Raw genomic sequence first — 20,925 nt, forward strand, 5'->3', positions numbered from 1 at the left:
GTGTGGGTAAGAGTAGAAGGAATATTCCCGCATATTAACATGTAGGGACCTACAAACATCCAATAAATTCCAGCCCCGTGCCCATCGCGTCAAGGTAACCGCCTCTGAGCGCGCTGTAGTAGTTAATAAGGGAGGATGGGAGCAGTCAAGATATATATCCAATACTGCGTTTAAATCCCCTCCCAATAACCACGGGTAGTGTGACCAATCTGGAAGCGCGCGAGAGACACGTGTTAAAAATGCTTCTGTATTCGGAGCGTGAAAGGGAACCCAACACCACTTGTTTGCCATCCAATGCCCCAAGAAGTAGGAAAAACCATCTCTGGTCATCTATTTTACTCTCGCTAAGGGAAAAGGGAATATCAGCCCGAATCCATATTGCAGTCCCTCTAGAAAAGGCGGAATACGCCGTCCCATAAAATTGACAATCCATCGTTTCTTTAATTTCACAGTTTCGGAGGGTAGCAAGTGAGTCTCCTGGAAATATACTATTTGGGCTTTACGGCGGTGTAACTGTGCTGCTATTCTGTGCCGTTTAGTGATAGTTCCCATACTCCGGACATTCCAAGCGATGAAAGTATAAGATTTGGCAATAGACATCAACAGGAGATGATAAATCTCACCAGTCCCCCCCCCACCCACCGCCAACCCACCCCCACCTGCCCCCAAATTCCAGACCATGCAGCAAAAATACTAATAACTCAAAAACAACCCAATACTGGGTCCAACGACCAAACTTCGTTCGCTCAAACTGTGTAAACAATAGAAACATACTACACATTCAACAGTTGCTAACGCCTATGGGGGAAGGTCGCTAACACTATTGGTAGCCTAATAAGGCAATGAACAACATATGAGAACGCCCAAAACGCTGGCCGGGCCAGGGGACTTACTAAACCATCCCTACCTGTCGTTCAAATATAGTAAGAACATTTTTCACAGCAAGGAAAAGTGGCAAGCATGACTGTAATAATAGCCCTTCAACCTGTGCAAGTAACTTGCAGGACACAGCGAGCACGGTCCGGAGCAATGTGTCAAATGATACATAAACAGTTTACGCCAGAGGATCATTGCTAAGTTGCGAGACCGCTGAAGAGAACAGTGCCAAGCTGCCGTCAGAGTCTGAGTCTGTATTGACATCCTCGGACGGACTGGTACTAATGGATGGGCGAGAAGTACAGAAGGCTGAGGAGATCGAATGCCCCCATGCCTGCTCTCCATCACCTGCTGATGAAGCGGGGGACTAGAGGCCGTATTCTGGATAAGAGTCCTCTTTTACGCCTTCGGGGGGGGGGGGTGCTGCGACTTCAGTTGTGAGGAATCCATTCATCTGGTTGGCTGGACATTGGGAAAGGTCTTGTCCAGCCAGTCCCAAGCACTGTCTGGAGTATCAAAAAATAACGAGCACTGATTATATATGATTTTCAGTTTTGCTGGGAACAATAAAGCAAACGTCAGGCCTGCTGCCCGGACCCGCGCCTTCACCTACATAAATGAAAACCTTTTACGCTGTACAGCCAGAGTATAATCGGGGAATATTGAGACCTTCACATTATCGATCTGTAATGGGCCGTTATCCCTCGCCGCCTGTAACAAGTGATCCCGGTCTCTATAGTTCAAGATCCTGGCCAATGTTGGGCGTGGGTTGGCACCAGGTATTGGTCTACGTGTAGGGACACGATGTGCCCGCTCAACTGTAAAGTGTGCAGATAGTCCGATTGGGGCCACACTATTTTTCAGCCAGGTTTCTATGTACTCTGTTGGGTTGGAGCCCTCCGTTCCTTCCGGTAATCCAACAATTCTGAGATTGATGTGGTGTGCCCGACTTTCCGCATCATCGCTCCGGGCCTGGAGGGAATCAATCTGTTGGCGCATTTGACAGAGTTCTTCTTCATGGGTTTTTATTTTTGGTACCATGGTTTCCACAGTTTGCTCAGCAGATTTAACTTTATCAGCTAATTTCTTATGATCATCTTTCAATAAATTGAGATCGATTGATATCATGCCCAGTTGCGCTTCTAGTACAGAGCGGGAATCACGGATTTCCTGCAAAATCATGTCCAGTTTATCCACTGAAGCGTTGGTATTGACACTTCCCTCTTTATGATGCGACCAGCTAGATGAGTGCCCTGAACTTGGAGAGAGCGAACCTGCTCTCTCCGACCTACTAGTCGCTCTGGGCTTCCCTTTGGCCATGGTTGGTGACGAGACACAGTGGTGCGATGAATACATGGTAACAGGTGCAAGTATATTAGAAACACAGAGGAAACAAGCACCAATAGCCGAGGACCCCAACAGCCAGACTATAATACTGACTAGGCAATTCTGTGACACTAGGACGGAAGGGGACGTGGGTGGATAGTAGATTCAGTAGCCTCCTAAGTATCACGCCGTTGAGCAGAAGTGCCCCTTTCTGATAATAACTTCACAGTGTAGGTTCATCCACAGTGACCACCGATAGGGACTGAGAAGTTGAGTGGAACACACACCATACAGAGCCACTGAACCGGAGCGAAGTGTCGACCAGATTAAACAGGCCACAAATCCAGTGATGTTTCACATGAACTCACTGCCACCCAGTCATCAATAGTATCCAAGCTGCCAGTCCCTTTCAGGTTTGCACACATAGATGAAATACCCCCGTAGTAAATGACGACTCTTATAGGAGCCAGAGCAAAATGAAGGGGTTATAGTGATAGTCGTCCCGTACAAAGGCAGGGTATTGAGGAGCACTCCGTCTGACCCAGATGGGGGAGCCCCACGTCTCTTATGGTCAGGAGCCCTGACCATGCACACTTGTGGCCGCAGGGGGGGGAAAGGAGGACCGTGTATAATGGTGTCCAGTCAATGCACTCCCCACCCTCACTCCACAGCTGCCAACCGAGCTCCGCTGCCTACATGGGCCTAACCATAGGGACACCAACAGATCTAACTATTGACTTAGTGCCCCAGCTCCGATGTCCTCCTAGATATTGCTGCGCCAGGGAGGAGGGAAAAGGAGGCACGAGTTGTCCGCTGGTCGACAAGCACCCACTACGGAATGGCTGTTTGTCTGAGAGGTACTGGCACACACTCCACGTACCTTGGTAACAGCGATGGTGAGGGTCACACGGGCAGTCTCGGGCTGTTCACAGCCTGGCAGGATAGTAGGAAGCGCAGATGTCGTGCTGAAAGGCCCCCAGACCGGGGGCCAGAGCAGACACAGCAGCCGGCCCCTGTATCCTGGAGCTCAGCCAGTCCGCAGGCCAGCCCGGGGCCGACGAGGCTCTGCCCCTAGTTCAGGCCTCGAGATGTGCTAGAACGCCAACATTGCTCTTTTGCCAGCATGAGCCCAATCTCCAAAGACCCCAACAGAGCGGAATACAGACTCCGTATCCCAGCTCTGGTGTCCACAACGATATCGCTGCTCTGGAGGGAGGGGGGAAAAGGAGACACAAGACATCCGCAGGTCCTCAATCGCCCACAACCGCCATCCGATTGAGCGAGGGCATGCAGTCACAGCAGGGGACCCGCCACCGATGTGTGGCGCGATGCGGTCCTGTAGAGAGCGGGGGGGCCCGCCAGCAGCGGTAGGCTGTGCATCTTAAACGTACTAGTGCGCACTCCACGTACCTCAGCAGCAGCGGTGGTGTGGATCACACAGGTGATCCCGGACAGTTGCCAGCCAGGCAGGATCCAGATGGTAGCAAACACAGATGTGCGGGAAGGCCCCTAGTCCGGGGGCTAGGACAGTCACTGCAGCCGGCCTCGGTAACCCGCAGCTCAGTCAGTCCACAGGCCAGCCCGAGGTTGACGAGGCTCCACCCCTGTATCAGGCCTCAAGACGCGCCGCCGTCCAGATGTCAGCTCTCCCGGGAACCCTGAAAGCCAGAGAGCGCGGTCGAGGAAGCTGGTTAATGGGAACAAGCGTTCGGCGATGAAGACAGCTGTCTAGTAAGGTAGGGAATGACTGATGTTATGTGGAGAAGGTGCCCCGGCCCGGAGCTCGTCCGCGACCACCATCTTGAGCTGCAGGGCACGCCCCCCATATGATCTGAACCTTTATATGGCATTTTCAAATCATAGGGCCATTTTTTGTTGGACATAATGACCATTCATATTGTGGACTTTCAAACAGAAACTGCTTTACATGAATTAACACATGCTTGCATTCATATACTCCTGAAAACTCATGCCTGGCTGGTACTTGCTCCATTCTTTACCTGTGAGTTCCAGACATTCTCCTGAAAGCTAGGAATTGTCTGCATAATTATGAGCTCTTAATAACAGAACATCAGAGTGGTTTTATAGATATGCATCAGAAAACTATCGTAATGCAGCTGGTGGAAAATCCTCAAACTTTTGATGCAGCTTTCTCTGCCCAGTCGCTTTGATTTACTCTGATGAAATACTTTGTGTCGTTGGCTACTTGGTCCAGGTAGCTGGTATGATCTAGCGTAATCTAGTTTTCCCGAATGCCTAAGAGGTTCGTAAATTGAGGTGCAATAACAGTGTGCAGCACTTTGAATCCCAGATCTCCATAATATCATTGTGCACTTGTTAGGTTATCGATCATTTTGTCACTGGCGAAAACAAGATTGAATGCGGTGTAAAATACCCTGTTCATAACTCCTTACTGCTTGGTAACTGTGGGTTCTGGTGCAATCTTCCAGTTTGTCTTCAAGCAGGATTGTAGCTACGAGGTACAAATTCACATGATTTTATGCTCTCCGGGGGGTTGTTTTAGTGCTGCCCTTTTCCGAGAGTTGTTAAAAGATGTGGCCTCTAAAACAGCTAAAGGAGCAACATGAGCTTCGCTAAAGATTCCTCTATGAACTGCGTCATTGTCTGGAAACGGATGTTGGATGGATATCCTGAGCAGTTGGCGTTTGTGATGGTGACAAGCTCTTTTCAGTGTGACGTTTCTCTTCGAGAACAGAGATAAACCCGTGATACTAGTCTAAATGAAACCCTTTAGATAGCATATGCTTTGGGTCCACGGTCTGTGATGTAACCGAGACAGTTCATTGCCATGTGCCCGATGTATCGGTCTGGTACAAAGCGAATAGTCTTGGAACAAGGATCTGCAGAAATCCTGCCGCATCAGTACAAGGTGGGATTCCTTCTACAAATCCATGCAATCGACTACAAATGCAGAGATAGAGGCTGCAATGGCAGGCGACCTCCATGTAGGAATTCACATTAGCAAATTGCATTTTTTTTTTTTTAATAAAAACACCTAATAAAAGGGATTTTGGAGCAGAGCGGGCATGCTGCTCCCACTACTGTTATTCACGCACTAGAAAGTGTCAATCAAGATAATTTGAAGCGGTTACAGACCAACGAGCAAACAATAATCTTTCAATAGTTGACAACCTCATGAGCGATCAAAAAGCAGTCTTCTATTTTTTACAAATCACACTCTTTTCCTTGTGTTTCGCACAGAATCACAGTTTTGACATTGTGTGTCACTAGGACATTTGTGACGCGCAATGTCATTTTAATATACGAGATCTGCATTTTTACCCTCACAAAACCTTCCGCTTTGTGCAGCCTAAAGTTTGTGACCGTGAAACGTCTGTGATTCCTCATGTTCAGTGTTCCACATGTTGCTGTTTCAGGGAGAGTCAGGAAAATGAAAGTTGTTAAGTCTGTTAAAACAGTGTATAGTACTTCTTGTAAAAGCTGATCTCTGCTTCAAAGACTAACACTTCTCAGAGCTCACAGGAAGCGACTCTATTAATCAATGGGTTCATCTGGAGCCACTCCCTCTGGCCTCCCTAGATGAAAGGTTGTTGAAAAGAACCACTGCTGATCGTACCTGCGTCTGCAATTTGTCCTCAACAGAGTCGGCGGCTCTCTTCTTGTTTAAATACCCTGGTATTCGTCAGTAGTTCTGTATGGCGGCAGCTTCTTTGCACAGTCAGAAACTTCCCCAAGTACCTCAGCACTCAGGTTTTAGCATGTCAATGTTAACATCATAGTAGCAGCTCATTCAAAGGGGGGCAGATCGGGTGCATTTGGGTTCAAAGGGCTCCATTTGCTTTAAACACCTGAATCAATAGACCGAGGGCAGACCTAAATTATAATGAACTAGTGAGGTTAGATTACGTCTAAGACCTGGGTGTATGGTTGTCTTCTCAGTTTGGTAGCTCTTTCCTTTATGTGTTATGTCCCAGAGTGTCTGGTACATAGGCTTGTGGAGTTGGACAGTGTAGGCGATAGATAGATCAATTTTGAGATACAAGTCCCCTGAAGCCAACTTGGTTGGCTCTTCAGTCACTGCAGTGCAAATGTATCCCCATGGGTTGCCACCGCACCTGAACCAGTAGAGTGCCTGATTGTAAACTAGAGTGCCTGATTGTAAACTAGAGTGCCTGATTGTGCCCTGTAAACTAGAGTGCCTGATTGTAAACTAGAGTGCCTGATTGTAAACTAGAGTGCCTGATTGTAAACTAGAGTTGTTAGTAAAGCTCTACACAGGGTCATTGTACGTGGGTTTAGGTAACTATATTGAGCACCTTCTCAGTGTTCCCTGCTCTGATGAGGCCTCTGTCTGCTTTGAGTGTATTGCTGCTACTTGTATTCTTCCATTTACGCAAGTTGGATATTGATGTATATTGCCATTAGTAGGCTTCACTAGCCTCAATGAAGTTTGCAGAACTGTTCCCTCTACTTTGTCTCATGCCCGAATCAGGCCTGGTATGATGGAGAGGATGTGCTTCTTGTATTCTCTATTGCAATGTTTTGTGAGAACCTGCTTCTAGCCTGTCTCATTGAGAATAATTGTTAAATGATGTAATATTTATCTTATTACGTGTATAATGGACTGACTATGTATGCAGACACTCTATGCAGTTGAGGAATATTGTTTTGAAACAAGCAAAAATTAATTAAATAATTCTATCGATTTTATGGCCCAATCTAAATTTAGAAATAACATTTTCTTGTATCGGAGGAGTGGTATTTACTGTTTACTTTGCAAAATAAGACTGCAATATGTAATATATTACCACTGGGTTAAAACAGTTAGTAAGGACTCGGTTTCCATAGGAAATATATTGTTTTGTTTGCTAATAAGTTTGGTGCCGTTTGAGGAATCTTTGCGAAACTTTTCAAACACACAGGTTCGTTCACCTCAGCTCCTTAGTGGAAAGATTTGGGACTGATTTCGTTTTTTAAAGTATGGGAAGGGCGGCGTACCTGACCCCGATAACCCTATTCAGCGTGGTTGCTGGCACCTTGGTTTGGAGCAAAAAGGCTCCCGTCGGTACAGGGTCAGTTGGTTATGTCTCCGCTCACAAGAGTGTGGGCAGGGAGCAGTGAATGTGCTACCGTCACTAGAGCAGAAATTAGGACATAATTAATGTTGCTGACTCCCGTTGGAACACAGGATGCCTGCTGACCAAGGAGCCTGCGGGAACACGGGGGCCCTAGGGCACTCCCCGCGGTGCCCAGCAAAATAAATGTGGGTGAAAGAAAAAAAACATGACCGGCTCCCACCTGCACCAATGATGAGTACTGACTGGGAGCCGTAGGGACCCTGTGCACCCCCCCCCCCCCCCCCCGCAGACTTCGTGAAGCACTTTGTTTTGCTGCCTGACATATTTTGCCGACTGCACTTCAGCTCCTAATTGAACAGCACTGCAGTTCGAGGTGGTGAAATTCCCTCGGGCACAGTGGTGAGGCGATGGAGAGGGGATAACCCTGTTTAAAACAAAAAAAAATGGTAGTGACTGCGGGGCAAACACTAGTGTCGAGAGTGTGTCGGAGTTTACCCTGCAGTGAAATATCTGCAAATCGTTTATAAGCACACAGAACCCCCCACGCATCCGGTCCTCCATGCGATCCAACAGATGGGACCTGGGCGCCACTTAATCACCTGGATATATAAAGCCATACGGACTCTAAAACAACCCACGCTCGCACCCCTCAGAGAATACTTTGAAACTGACTTTCGCAGTCCACTGCATGACAGGGAGTGACCAGGGCCCTTGAGCATACCAGGAAGTTATCCCGCAATTACCGTTTTAAGAATATACAATTGTACATCCTGCATAGGGCATACCTCACCCCTGAAAAATTACAGAAATACTTCCCTGACAGCTCGTTTGCATGCCCCAGATGCCAGGAGCCCACTGCCTCTTTCATACACATGTTCTGGGATTGCCCGACGCTTCACACTTACTGGCACGCGATCCACACCGCCCTCCGCACGGTCACGGGGCTACAGGACCTATATACCTGGGAGGCTAGCGCCCTGGGTATCCACAAGCGGCACAAACACATGAAAGTAGAAAGGCGGTTTACTTCCTTGGTGCTCCTCCTGGCCAAACGATGCATTACTATGCACTGGAAGACACCGTAGGGGCCTCCCCTAGCGGCATGGGTGGGCACAGTCAGAAAATGGGGTAAGGCAGAGGAAGAGCTACTCAGAGCGAAGGAAGCCCAGGGGCTTCACAAACACCACATTTCCCTGCCCTGGGCCATGCTACTGCATTCCTACGCGCAGGAAACAATACCGGTGGCGGGGCCACGACCGATCGGTCCCCCCGGGGCCCCCATGAACCATGAGCCCACCCAGGGAGACGTACAAGGGGTACGGACGCCCGGCGGGTCATAATTGTGGACCGCAACTGTTCCTCGATTGCGCCCTTGAACGGGTGGCGATCAGCGCTACAGCCTCCCCCCCCCTCGCGCCCGCGTAACCCCAACAATGTACCCTGTAATGGTATAGCTCTCAGGCGCACGATTAGTACTGTTCATCATCCGCGACACAGTGCACCCCCCAGTTCCTATATCCCCAGTTTGTTTATGGTTCACGTATGGCTGCATTCCCATAGCCCCCTATGATAACACACAAAGGGGAATAGGCACACCCCGCGGCCCTTGCAGGGCGCGGTGACCACCACGCAAGCTGGTTGGTGCGCTTAGGCATAGGCCTCGGGAGACTGTTCTCAGCTCATAGACTGAGCGGGGGCTCACATACCATAGGCACACTCGCTCAGACGTCCACACAGGGCGCGATTGAACGCTCTTGCTTGTATGTCTATGTCAATCGCATTACCAGATGTGCTGCTGTATGTACTATTCTATAAATGCCAATAAAAAAAGGTTTTTTTTAAAAAATCGTTTATAAGCAAACTCGTGTTTTTGGAATTTCCAAATTTGCTTGTAGTGGGATATTTGGGGGGGGGGGGGGACTTTGAGCACTGTCTCCCATTAAATCTTGGCTCAATATTATCAGTCTCATACTTCTTCTTTTTTCTGTAGATATCTGTATTAAGAATGGCATCAGAGGACCCCACTCAGCCTACCGTTTCTATCTTAGAGTTGTGTTCATCATCGATGACTTGCATGACAGGCACTTGTAAGTATCAAGATGTTTCACGTTTCTTCAGAAAATAAAACAAATATCGCCAATTTTCATTGACGCAATAGTGGTCTTTTTCCTCTCCTGTCCTTTTGGCCATATTCATTTTTGTCTCATTATTGCACGTTCAGGCTCCAGGGGGTTTCACTTCACTTTCGTATGTCCAGGCCCCATGGGTATTTGCCTCATTATTGTATGTCCAGGCTCCACGTGTTTTTGCCTTGCTGTTTCTGGATTTTCTATAACATTCTGGCACTGTAATTAGAATGTATGTGCTATAAAGATGATATCATGGTGGGCTGTAGTTGTTAGAAATGTGTCAGCGTACATTTGCCTACATTGCATGGTTGGGATTTCAGTTGTTCACAAAGTGTTATTATTCACCCATGTTGGGACGGAAAATACCTCTGCATAGTAATGAATGTGTACTCCTGCCCTGAGTGCCCAACAGTACTGTTGTCTGGATCCCTAATGCGGATTTTTGTTGTCATAAGCTAAAAACAGATCATACATGTGCGCCATGAGATAGGCCTGTTTCACGGATTGTGAATCTTGTTGGACTGGGAAGAGTACACAAAACCCTACCCTTATAATGGTGGTAGGCTACTACCTTCACCAAGAGATAACCAGCGTGGCGGTGGCAGCATACTGTGTACTATGTAGTGATCAGTAGGAGCGAACAGGTCCTTTTTAACCTGAGGCCTACATACTCACTCACCTTTTAAAAAGTTCTGATGCTGTGTGTGTAACTCATCCCTTGGCCTAAATCAGCTAGATGTAAAGTGCTACGCTGCGCGGGAGTGCACCTAAGAACAGAAAATTACACAGATAGAGCAGTGCTGTGCAGTACATGCACGAATGATAGGATTCACTCCGTCCTCAGACAACGACAAGAACTCTGACAACCTCAAATAATTACTTCTCACCATTCTTCCATATTGAATTGGATTCTCTTTCACCACGAGTACTGTAGGACCTACGGCAACCATCGGTTACCGTGAAAAATACCAGAAGCCTGATGCGGCTTCATCTTGGTAAGGGCAATAAACACCCTGGACTAACAAGAAGAACCTTGAATGAAATTTAAGAATGCTCCTTTGTCACGGCACCCCCATTGAGTTGCTCGTCCCCAGAATTCCGGTCCTGAAGAGACCCCCTACCACGAGAGGGTCGAAACGTTGTCAACTACCTCAAAGAGATAGCCCCAGCAAACTATTAAGTTGCCAAGGACAAACTGACTGTATTAATCTTTGAAAGGGCTCCTCTTTCTTTAAATACCAATAACCATTTCTTTTTGTCCTCTATGAGCACTATATGCATTGCACTGTCTGGTTATGGTCACTATTGTATTGTATTGTATTGTATAGATTCTTGTAACGCGCGAGTCTGCCACCCAACGGGTATCCTGGCGCTATAAGACACAACAGCATGAGACAACACAGAAACGACTGGCCAGTGGTCAGGGTTGATGCCATTTTATTCCAGACGGAAGAGCCAGGTCTTTAGATCTTTCCTGAAGCCTAGCAACGTTTTGGCCTGTCGCAGCTCTAGGGGCATCTGATTCCACAGACGAGCTGCCGCCGTGCTGAAAGCCCTACCTCCCATCCTGACACGCTTTACTCTGGTGACAACTGCAAGGCTCTGGCTAGAGGAGCGGAGGAGTCTTTCTGGTTGATACCAAGAAAATCTTTCTCGCAAAGGCAACGGGCCGGAGTTATGTAGGGCCTTGTAAACCATAACCAGTTACTTGAACTCAATCCTCCTCTTAACCGGAAGCCAATGGAGGTCCTTTAGTGCCAGCGTGGCAGATGAATCACGCTGCCTTCTGAGGGCCAGTTTTGCTGCCATCGACTGAACTCTCTGCAATCCCTGTACAATAAAGAGGGGAGCACCCAAGTACAGTGAATTACAGTAGTCCAGTCTACTCAGGATCACGCTCTGGACCACCAGAGACCTTGTCTCATCAGGGAGGAGCGGGAGAATTTGGCGAAGAGCTCTCAGCAAAGCGATACAGGAGCCAATAGTTTTATTGGCGTGGGATTGCAGCTGGAGGTCTTCGTCCATCATGACCCCCAGGTTACGGACTGTTTTTACTGCGGTTAAGGGGGGATCCTCTGGCCATAGTCGAAACTCGGCCAAAGGAAGTTTGGAAATTTTGGCTGCACCGCAGTATAAGAGCTCCGTTTTCCCGGCATTCAACTGGAGTGAATTGGTCTTTAGCCATTCAGAGACCTTCCTCATACAAGCCTGGAACGAGTTTAAAGATACTGCGTGCTCTCCTTCCAGGGAGAACGTCAGTTGTATATCGTCCGCATAATTGACTACCTCGATCCCGTAAGATTTTATTAGGGGGATCAGAGGTCCCAAGTATGCATTGAAGAGGATTGGGCTGATGGCTGAGCCCTGAGGTACTCCATGGCGAACCGGGAACCAAGGGGAGATGAATGGCGTCAGAGTCACTGCCTGTTGACGGTTAGTCAGATAGGACTTCAGCCACTCCAAGGCCCGGCCCGTAATCCCCAAACCTTCCAGTCTTACCAGTAACACCGAGTGGCTAACCGTATCGAAAGCGGCCGACATGTCCAGCAGCACCAAAACTGAGGAGCTGCCGCCGTCGGCTCGCATTCGAAGTGTGTCCAAAACGGTTGCCAACGCGGTCTCCGTTCCATGCCCTGGTCTAAAGCCGAATTGGTCTCTATCCAGGAGCTGATGTTCTTCCAGGAAATTAGACAGGGATTTACTGACCAGTTTCTCCAGGATTTTGACTGGAAAAGGTAAAAGGGATATGGGGCGGAAGTTGGCTGGCAGTGAGGGATCTAGGGAAGGTTTCTTTAATAGTGGGGTAACTATCGCCTGCTTCCAGTCACTAGGTACATTCCCCTCATTCAAGGATTGGCAGCAAATGTGCCACAGATCCGGTAGTAGGTTATGGCCAAGTTCCTTCCAGATCTTATGGGGAAGGGGATCGAGAGGTGACCCGGAAGAAATCTCCTGTGCAATGTTATTGAAGGATTCCTCCGTAGGAAGTTGGAAGTAGTTCAAGGAGGGATCCTTCCTGGTGACTCCCAACGTCGGGGGGGGTCTCAGGACCAACTTGATCAAACCCACCTACGATGTTATTGACTTTGTCAATGAAAAAAGTGGCAATTTCATTGCACAAATTTTGTGAAGGTTGGACAGTACCGGCCAAGCAGCCCGGATTACTAAGGTCTCTGACGATGTTAAATAGAGCCTTAGTTCCGTTAGATGCCTGCAGGATGGAATTGGCGAAGAATTGGGATTTTGCCTCCCTGATGGCCATCTTATATTGAAGTTGTATTGTTTTTAAAGCTTTTTTATCTGAGTCTAAATACCGTCGGCGCCAGCTTCTTTCTGCCTGACGACGCGCTAACCGTAGAGCCTTAAGCTCCTCACTGAACCATGGGGCTGATGGAGTGTTGCGCATTCTAAGCTTTTTTTTAGGTATGAGTTCCTCCAGTGTTAGAAGAATGGCGTTACTGTAACTATTATAGTTCTCTCCAGGCGTCTTTCCTGGGTCAAACCGATTCCATTTGGAGAGGAGATGGCCATTGTCCTTCTCCGAAAGCTTGGCCCAGTCCCTACCCCACCTGAAATTCGCTACTTTGTTTACTACTGGGTTTCCTCCACGCAGAGACAGCCTAAATTGTATTAGGAAGTGGTCCGTCCAATTTAGAGGAGAGATGCTAAGTACCTCTGTCTCAGATGGATTTGCAAACACCAGGTCAAGCATGTGGCCTCCCTCATGTGTAGATTGTTGGATAAGTTGATGAAGGCCGCACTTCTCGCAGGTGTGATTTAGGGTTTGCAAATAGCTCCCAAGACTTCCCGTTTCCCACAGATTGAAGTCCCCCAGTATCAGCAGTCTAGAATGTGTGGCTTTCAAGGCGACGATGGTATCCAGTAGTGCCTGATGATTAGCATCCAAGCCTGGGGGTCTATAACAGACCATCCCTGTCAGCATTCTCCCCTTGGCCTCCTGTAGGGTAAAGCCCATAATTTCATACTACACTGGGGTTCACCAGATCACTGTAAAATAATGAAATGTACATAGTGTAAATACACAATTGCAAATATATTTTTCTACATGAAACATTGTTATGTCAAATAAATTATGCTCACTTCGGCTGAAGTGAGTAAAGCAGCAATCCATGTTCTGTGGGGATGTACATCTTTCTATGTAATATGTGCTTTGATATGGATAAGCCTAACTCAGTCTAGGTGTTACTATACATTTTCTTTGTTTCTGCTTAAATCGCGCAAGATATACTATTGCTTGCTTACATTTTGACTCACTAATGAAATGAGCTCCTTGTGAACGCTGTTTCTGCTTATTAGCAATACCCAGTTTGCAAGAACATATGGGTCGCTCCTGTTTCTTTGTTTAATTATTTGTACATGCATGATGGTGGGTGCATGTACTGGGTGTATTTATACCTGCGAGGGATACATCACATGGGAGATATAGTTTTGTGCAGTGCGTGTGCCATCGCAGAGGCTTTTGTTCATCGTAGCTGTTTTGGGCACAGTGCAGTTCTGGATCTTCCCTCTGCCACATTAATTCCAGGACATTTGGACTATGATCCCAATGTTTCAGCCTCTGTGCTGGATCATGATGTGAGCAGTTTTGATGCCTGTTTGCCTCTTAGCTTCCTGCATCCTTCTTGCAAGCTACGCCAGGTGGCACAGCAGGCTCTACAATTGAATCTGAAGTTCCATTGGGCTGAGCATCTAGGGGTCTCCAACGAGTAGCTCGGGAGCTACTGGTAGCTCACCAGTACCTTCAAAGTAGCTCTCAGAGGAGAAGTCAAGCCCAGTAAGTATCAAATTCAGAGAGTAGGTGCCTATTAAAGAAGGCAGCACTGCTCATCTCAAGACCCTTAGAGTGACAGCCAGCGAACTCTAGGGCGGTAACTCATACTAACACTCAAACGCACATTGAATTGGCCTATAGGGCCTGCCACTTGACAGTCTGTATCCAGTCTCATTATAACTAAGCCACAAGTAGATTGACCATGTTGTAGTCCCTGCTTTATCAGTCACAACATGTGTGTGAACAGTGGACTTTAAAAGACGTATGGCAGTTGTAGCCTGAGCAGTAATCAGTGCTGACTCACCAAAGTGTGGGACTGCAGGAGTCAGTGAAAATGTGTCAGTTGGGTGCATGATCAGCTCAGGACCTGAGGAGAACAGGGCATGATCCAGACCATAGAAATTTGAGAGACTCATCAGTATTTATGTGCGTCTATAATAAACACTATTGCTTCCTGAAAGCTATGCCTGGTGTCAAGGACCACTAAATGTGTATGCTAGCCCCATCATAAGGGTGTCTTCTCTGACATAATTGGGCCAGTTTCTGGCATAATAGTACCAATGGCATAATAATGCAAAAGACGCACAATTGATGGGCGGAATGCAGAACAAATCAAAACATTCACCCCCAGTCAAGATTTCTGGGTTAAATCCATCCTTCTTTTGCTCACCATGCCACCCCAGTTTAGACCTGGCCATATGCAAGTCAGTGATGACCCTGTGCCTCATGGGCACAGTCCAGCCCGAACTGCCAAGCCAGGTACTCCCTGGACTGGAAACAAGCCTCCTAGGGCCGGTTTCGGGATTTCACCCCTCATCAGCCTAGATAGCTTGAATCCAGTGGCACCGTTGAGCCTGGGACCCACGTCTGGGCATACCCGGCGCACTTAGGGCGAGGAAGCAAAAGAGACACAATTGATGGATGGAATGCAGAACAAATCAAAACATTCACCCCAGTCAAGAGATCTGGGTTAAATCAATCATTCTTTTGCTCACCATACCACCCCAGTTTCGACCTGGCCATAGCCATAGCTATCCAGGCTGATGAGGGGTGAAACCCTGAAATGGGTCCTAGGATGCTTGTTTCCGGTCCAGGGAGGACCTGGCTTGGTAGTTTGGGCTGGACTGTTCCCACGAGGCACAGGGTCAAGACTGATTTGCATATGGTCGGGTCTCAACTGGAGTGGCACGGTGAGCAAAAGAATGATGGATTTAACCCAGATCTCTTGACTGGGGGTGAATGTTTTAATTTGTTCTGCATTCCGTCCATCAATTGTGTGTCAATGGCATAATAATGGTCATCCTTTACTATTTTGGGTATTTTTGATGTATTTGTGGTATACTGGCAGTCATCGTTTACATACTAGGAGCAAGACCGGCCTACATTACCTATTCCTGGCATACTAATGGTCATGACTGATCTATGGTCTCTGGGTTTTCTTCTGGAAAATTTAGTTTGTTTGCCCACAGTGGAAAGTGGTATTTGATACAAAAATGTGCATTTTCAAAAACTAATGAATGATAATTAAAGTTAAGTTGGGGAGACCTACAGCTGTACTTATGTCCTTTGTGCAGTAGGGCATGTCAAGATTTGATTGTTACTTCATAAGTTAGGTGGCGACATTTTATATTGATTAACGATTTCCCGGCATTTCTGCTGGTAACCGCACCTGGAATACTTGGGTTGTAACTACTGATAATCCTTCTTAGCATGGTCATATTGTACTGTAGTCACTATTTTACAGTTATAAAATTTGCTAGTTGCTCAGGAAGACTTTCCTTGAGCAGAAGTAGCTCTCACTACAGAACAGGTTGGAGACCTAGCAGATATCATCTAGATCGCAAGAGAGATGGCTCACTATCTGAGGTGGTCGTGGTTCCATGCCCTCTCCCTTCCCACCTAGAGCTGATGGTGGTGATGGATGCTTCCCGGCTGGCGTAGGGAGAATCTAGGAGAAGTAAAGATCAGGGCACTTTGGTCTATGATGGAAGCCCGGTTCCACATCAGTCTGTTGGAGTTGCAAGCCATTTGTTTGGCTCAGAAGGCCTTCCTGCTTGCCATCAAAGGGTCTTCAAGTTCTTACTGACAACACTACTGCCATGTGCTACTGGAACGAGCAGGGTAGGTGTGCCAGGAGTATCTGCGCATTTGGTGTTGGTTGGAGCTCCAGGGAAATTCCCTGATACCAGGCTCCTGAGATGGCACAGGACATTGTCCCAACAGCAGGACCCTGGCTAGATCTTTTTGCCACTGTTGAAATTGCACTATTTCAAAAGATTTGCCTTTTGGGTCTCTGCAAGAACAATTGCTAGGAAATACGTTCAAGCTGGAATGTGACATGGTACTCATGTATGCCTTACCACCCCTGCTTCTGATGCCCAGAGTTCTGAAAAAGATCAAGAACGACTGGTCCCAAGTCATCCTAATGGCTCCAAACTTGACCAGAACAGTGTTGTACCTGGAACTTCTTGGCATGAGCATTTGTCCTCTGTTCAGGCTGCCACTTTGTGAGAATCTTCTGTTGCAGCAACAGGTCAGGGTCCTCCACCCTCATCTGTGCAATCTACACCTACATGCATGGAGATTGAAAAGTAACAATTGACTGCTTTTGATCTGCTACTTGTAGTGGTGGATGCCATCCTTGCCACCAGACGCCCTTCCCCGAAATCCATCAGTGCCAGGAGCTGAGACAAACGTGTGGGCTGGTGTATGGCTTGTAGCCTGATCCCTTACAAGCAAAGCTGCTGTCACTGTTCTTTGGTTTGTTTTATCTTTGGCCAAGAAAGGTCTTGCGGTGGGCACCAATAAAGGTTATTTGTCAGCTCTTTTGGCCATTCTGTGTTTACTAGACCAGCTATCCCTGTTTAAATCACCTGTTGTGATGATGTTCATTAAAGGTTTGACACTTGTTTCCTCCCAGTGCATTTGTGGTGCCACAGCGTGACCTTAACTTGGTCTTGACATTTCTTATTTGTACTCACTTTGAGCTAGTGCATAGTTGTTTGCTGTGTCTCCTGACCTTAAAGAGCGTCATCCTCTTTATGACTACATCAGTGTGTCTCGTGAGTGAACACCAGCCACTTTTAGTGCTACCGCCATAGACCACCTTTTTCAAGGACAAGCTGGTGCTGACCCCTGAGGTACCATTCTTGCCAAAAGTCATGACTCGCTTCTATGTTGAACAATCCATTACTTTACTAGCATTCTTTGTTCCTCATCACCCCGTGAATGAGATGCAGAGGCTCCATTGGCTTAACCCCAAAAGGGGTAGAGCTTCTACTTTGATCGTTCCAAGGAATACCCTGTGGACAGTCAGCTTTTTGTGGGGTTCTTTGGGACGAACAAAGGGACTGACATGCAGAAGAGGACCCTGTTGAGGTGATACTTCTCTGCATCAAGATCTGAGGTGCTCTGGCCAATAAGCAGCGCCCAGAAATTCTGTGCCCATTCTACTAGGGTTAATGCTGCTACCATTGCTTTGGCTCATGGATTGCCTGTCATCTTCAAAGCCACTGCGTGGGCTTCATTGCATATGTTCATGTAGCACTATTGCCTTAACAGTCAGCTCAGAAGGGAGGGGCCCTTTGCCCCGCTTGGTCCTGCTAGAAATTTTGGTTTGAGTCCACTCCACATACCCTCCACCATAGAGAGTTACTGCTTTGATATCGATTCTAAGGTGAGGAATCTGCAGTTAGAATTGTCCATCAGAAGAACAAGTTACTTACCTTTAGTAACACTCTTTCTGGTAGATACTCTATCTAACCACAGATTCCTCGCTGCGCTACCACCTACCCATTTTGCGTAGTGGCCTCCTTTTAAAATCTAAAAAGGACCCAAGTTAGTATTCAGCACACTTGTACCAACAATTGCTCATACTCCACATATACTGTCTCGGAGATTGAAAATACAAGAAACTAACATCAGTATGCGGAGGTGGTGCTTATATGTTGCTCTGCTTCATCACTTCCGAGTTGCTTTTTTTTTTAGGTCTAAATATTTGGTCTGTGTTTTAATTTTTTGTGTGCATTTTTCAGTACTTCCAGAGCTTGGCCTGCTCCTGCTGAGATGTGACATTCCTCCCTGCGTGAAGGTGGAGAGCTCACACCTTCTGTCCGAGTTTGCCAGACGAGATGGTGCACAAACACATTAAGACTAGCCCGGTTATTGTAATGAATGTCTTGACCGCGTGGCCCTATTAGCAGGGTCTTCCCTCCTCCCAGGGTTGATAGCCGGGCCCCTAGGAAAATAAAGGCGCTCCATCGGGCTGAGCGTGTTGGCTTCTATGGTAGGAATGTCGAGTACCGCACTGTAATAAAAGACCATCAGTATACTAGCTGCCGGGGGTGAGGAGCCCTAACTCTTAACGACATGAGGCACAGGAAGGCCCAATGCATTTTTCGTCCATTTTGTGAGCTTACATTATTAAAAATGGTTAATTTTAATAATATAGTTTTGCGCGGATAACTGTTGTCCATTTTCTTTCCCTTGCTACCGATAATGGACAAATGTTTTAAAACTGAATATATTCTTATCGTGCCAGATGAAACTGCCCCTTTTTTGAATAAAAAAAATAAACTTGCAAGGATGATACCTGTATAACGTTAACTTTTGGTGTGTTTTGTCTACCTTTGGGCTTACATAGGTTCGATCGTCAGTATATGTTGTTGCTTAAACGATTACATTATATAATTTTATTGTGGTGTATGAAACAAAATAGTAATTATCATTTTTGTTGTGGGGTACGCATGTTCCATATTTTCTGCAAAACCAAGTGAGTTATTTTTCTTCCATTCACAGATTTGGTTCATCTTACCTGCTCTTCGGTGAAAACTGCCAAAGAAGACCTAGAACCCGTGGTGCAGAAATTATTTACCCCATACACTGAAATAGGTGAGAAAATAATTGAAATACGCTAACGTGCTGCAATTACTTGTCATTAAGGTGGGGTTACGGTGAAGTTATCTCTGGTAGCAAATGTATACTTCTTGGCATAACCCTCCTCGCCAGACGTCGACTCTAGTTTCAACAACATGGTCCCTTGGATTCACGGTCCTGCCTGGATGGCACACATTTCAACGTCCTGGGCATACCTCCTTCCTCCCTTGCACCTGTGCCACTGGACACAGAACCGAGAGAGCTTCGAGGATGTATTCTGTAATAGCCTGTTAATTATTCTTTATTTTTTTGTAGAATTGCTACTGTGATCTCAACCAATCCTTCACTATTTAAGTGGGTTAGGCCTGTCCACAGAAAACCTGTTTTGTTTTTGAGACCCCAGTGCATGTTTACCGTGTGGCCACAGCACAGCACATCTCATTCCCTATGGCATATAAAGGTTATCACTTTTTAATCTACACCATCACAGGTGCAACCCTTCCACTACATTTACGTCTTTATTCTATACCATTCCAAGATGTGATTGCACTTTATTTCAAAGTCTGTCTCTCTCCATTGGTCCCTGTAGTTAATCCGAATAGTGTTTTTGTTTGATACTTTTTGTATGGTAATTGCAATTCTTTGTTAATTCCTCTCTTGATGCGATTCCGGACTTTGGGCCAGATGTTTGTAGTGTTTTCTCTGTCGCAAAAGGTCCGATTCACAGAATCGGGCCGTATTGAAATTCAAAAAGTATTTTCTTACGAATCGAAATTAGTGTTTGAGACCAACGTCCAAATTGGTATTTGGAAGGGGCATGTTTAGGGCGTCTCTTCCAAATAGCGATTTGTATCAGTATGTAACAATGTGTTACAACCGAATTCTGGTTGCACCACATTAATCTTTTACCACCACCTCAAAGGATGTGGTAAGTCCTTTACAAACGGGAAGGAGCCCACAAGGGCCCCCTTCTCCCTTGTGAAAGCATTTTTTAAAGTGGGCAGTGGCTCCACTGACCCCTGCCCTACTTTAAAAAAATGAAATTTACTCTAAGAAAAACGGGTTACATAAAAAAATGCTTTTATTTAAAAGCAGTCACAGACTCGGTGATCTACTGACCCCCGCAGGCAACTATCCCTGTGGGTCACAATTTGCAACCTACCTCATTATTATTCATGGGGTTGTTCCAGGTGCAATGCACCAGCAATCAGCAATTTGCAAACCAACCTATTTGCAAACCAACCTATTAGTATATAGGTCGGTTAACATATTTCCACATTGGTCGCAAAAATGTTGGTTACCAGCTGTGATCAGTGTTTTGCAAACAGTGCTCGTACATCTGACCCTATAGCCTTGTACAACGATGGGTACTAGGGTCCAGATGTATGACAGTAAATGTATGCGTAAACAGGTTTGTGACCCGTTTTCACATGCAAAAATCCTGTGGACCATGTACTAACACTATTTTGCTAGTCGCAAATAATTTGTTCCTAGCAAAATAGTGTTTTGCGACTCACTATTAGAAAGGGGCATTCCCTTCCTAATAGCGACCCCACGAGTCATGTAAGAATGTTTTGCAACCGCTATAGCGGTTCCAAAACACTTCCAGTTTACCACCCTCTGCAAGAGGGTGGTAAAGCACTTGCAAACGGGGAGGGGACACCAGGAGACCCCTTCACCTTTGGGAATGCATGTGCAAACATTTTTTAAGAGCAGGCAGTGGTCCCTGGGACCACTGCACGCCCTTAAAAAATGTTTCATATTGCTTTCTTTAAATGCATCCCGTTTCGGGTCGCATATTCATGAGGCATGCAATTTGTGAACCCATTGGGAACAGCAAACCGTCTCTCTGACACTGTTGTACATG

General features: G+C 46.7%; 1 protein-coding gene across 1 annotated transcript in view; it reads left to right on the plus strand.

Annotated features, from left to right (window-relative positions):
- CHM (CHM Rab escort protein) overlaps window positions 1-20,925 on the plus strand; it is a 757,130-nt gene that overhangs the window by 624,425 nt on the left and 111,780 nt on the right. The window contains exons 12-13 of the mRNA XM_085607803.1: window positions 9,253-9,349; window positions 18,981-19,073. Of these exons, the coding sequence (XP_085463929.1) occupies window positions 9,253-9,349; window positions 18,981-19,073 (190 nt within the window). The remainder of the gene's footprint in view (window positions 1-9,252; window positions 9,350-18,980; window positions 19,074-20,925) is intronic.

This window comes from Triturus cristatus, chromosome 5_2 (assembly GCF_964204655.1).
Source record: "Triturus cristatus chromosome 5_2, aTriCri1.1, whole genome shotgun sequence".
Lineage (NCBI taxonomy): Eukaryota > Metazoa > Chordata > Amphibia > Caudata > Salamandridae > Triturus > Triturus cristatus.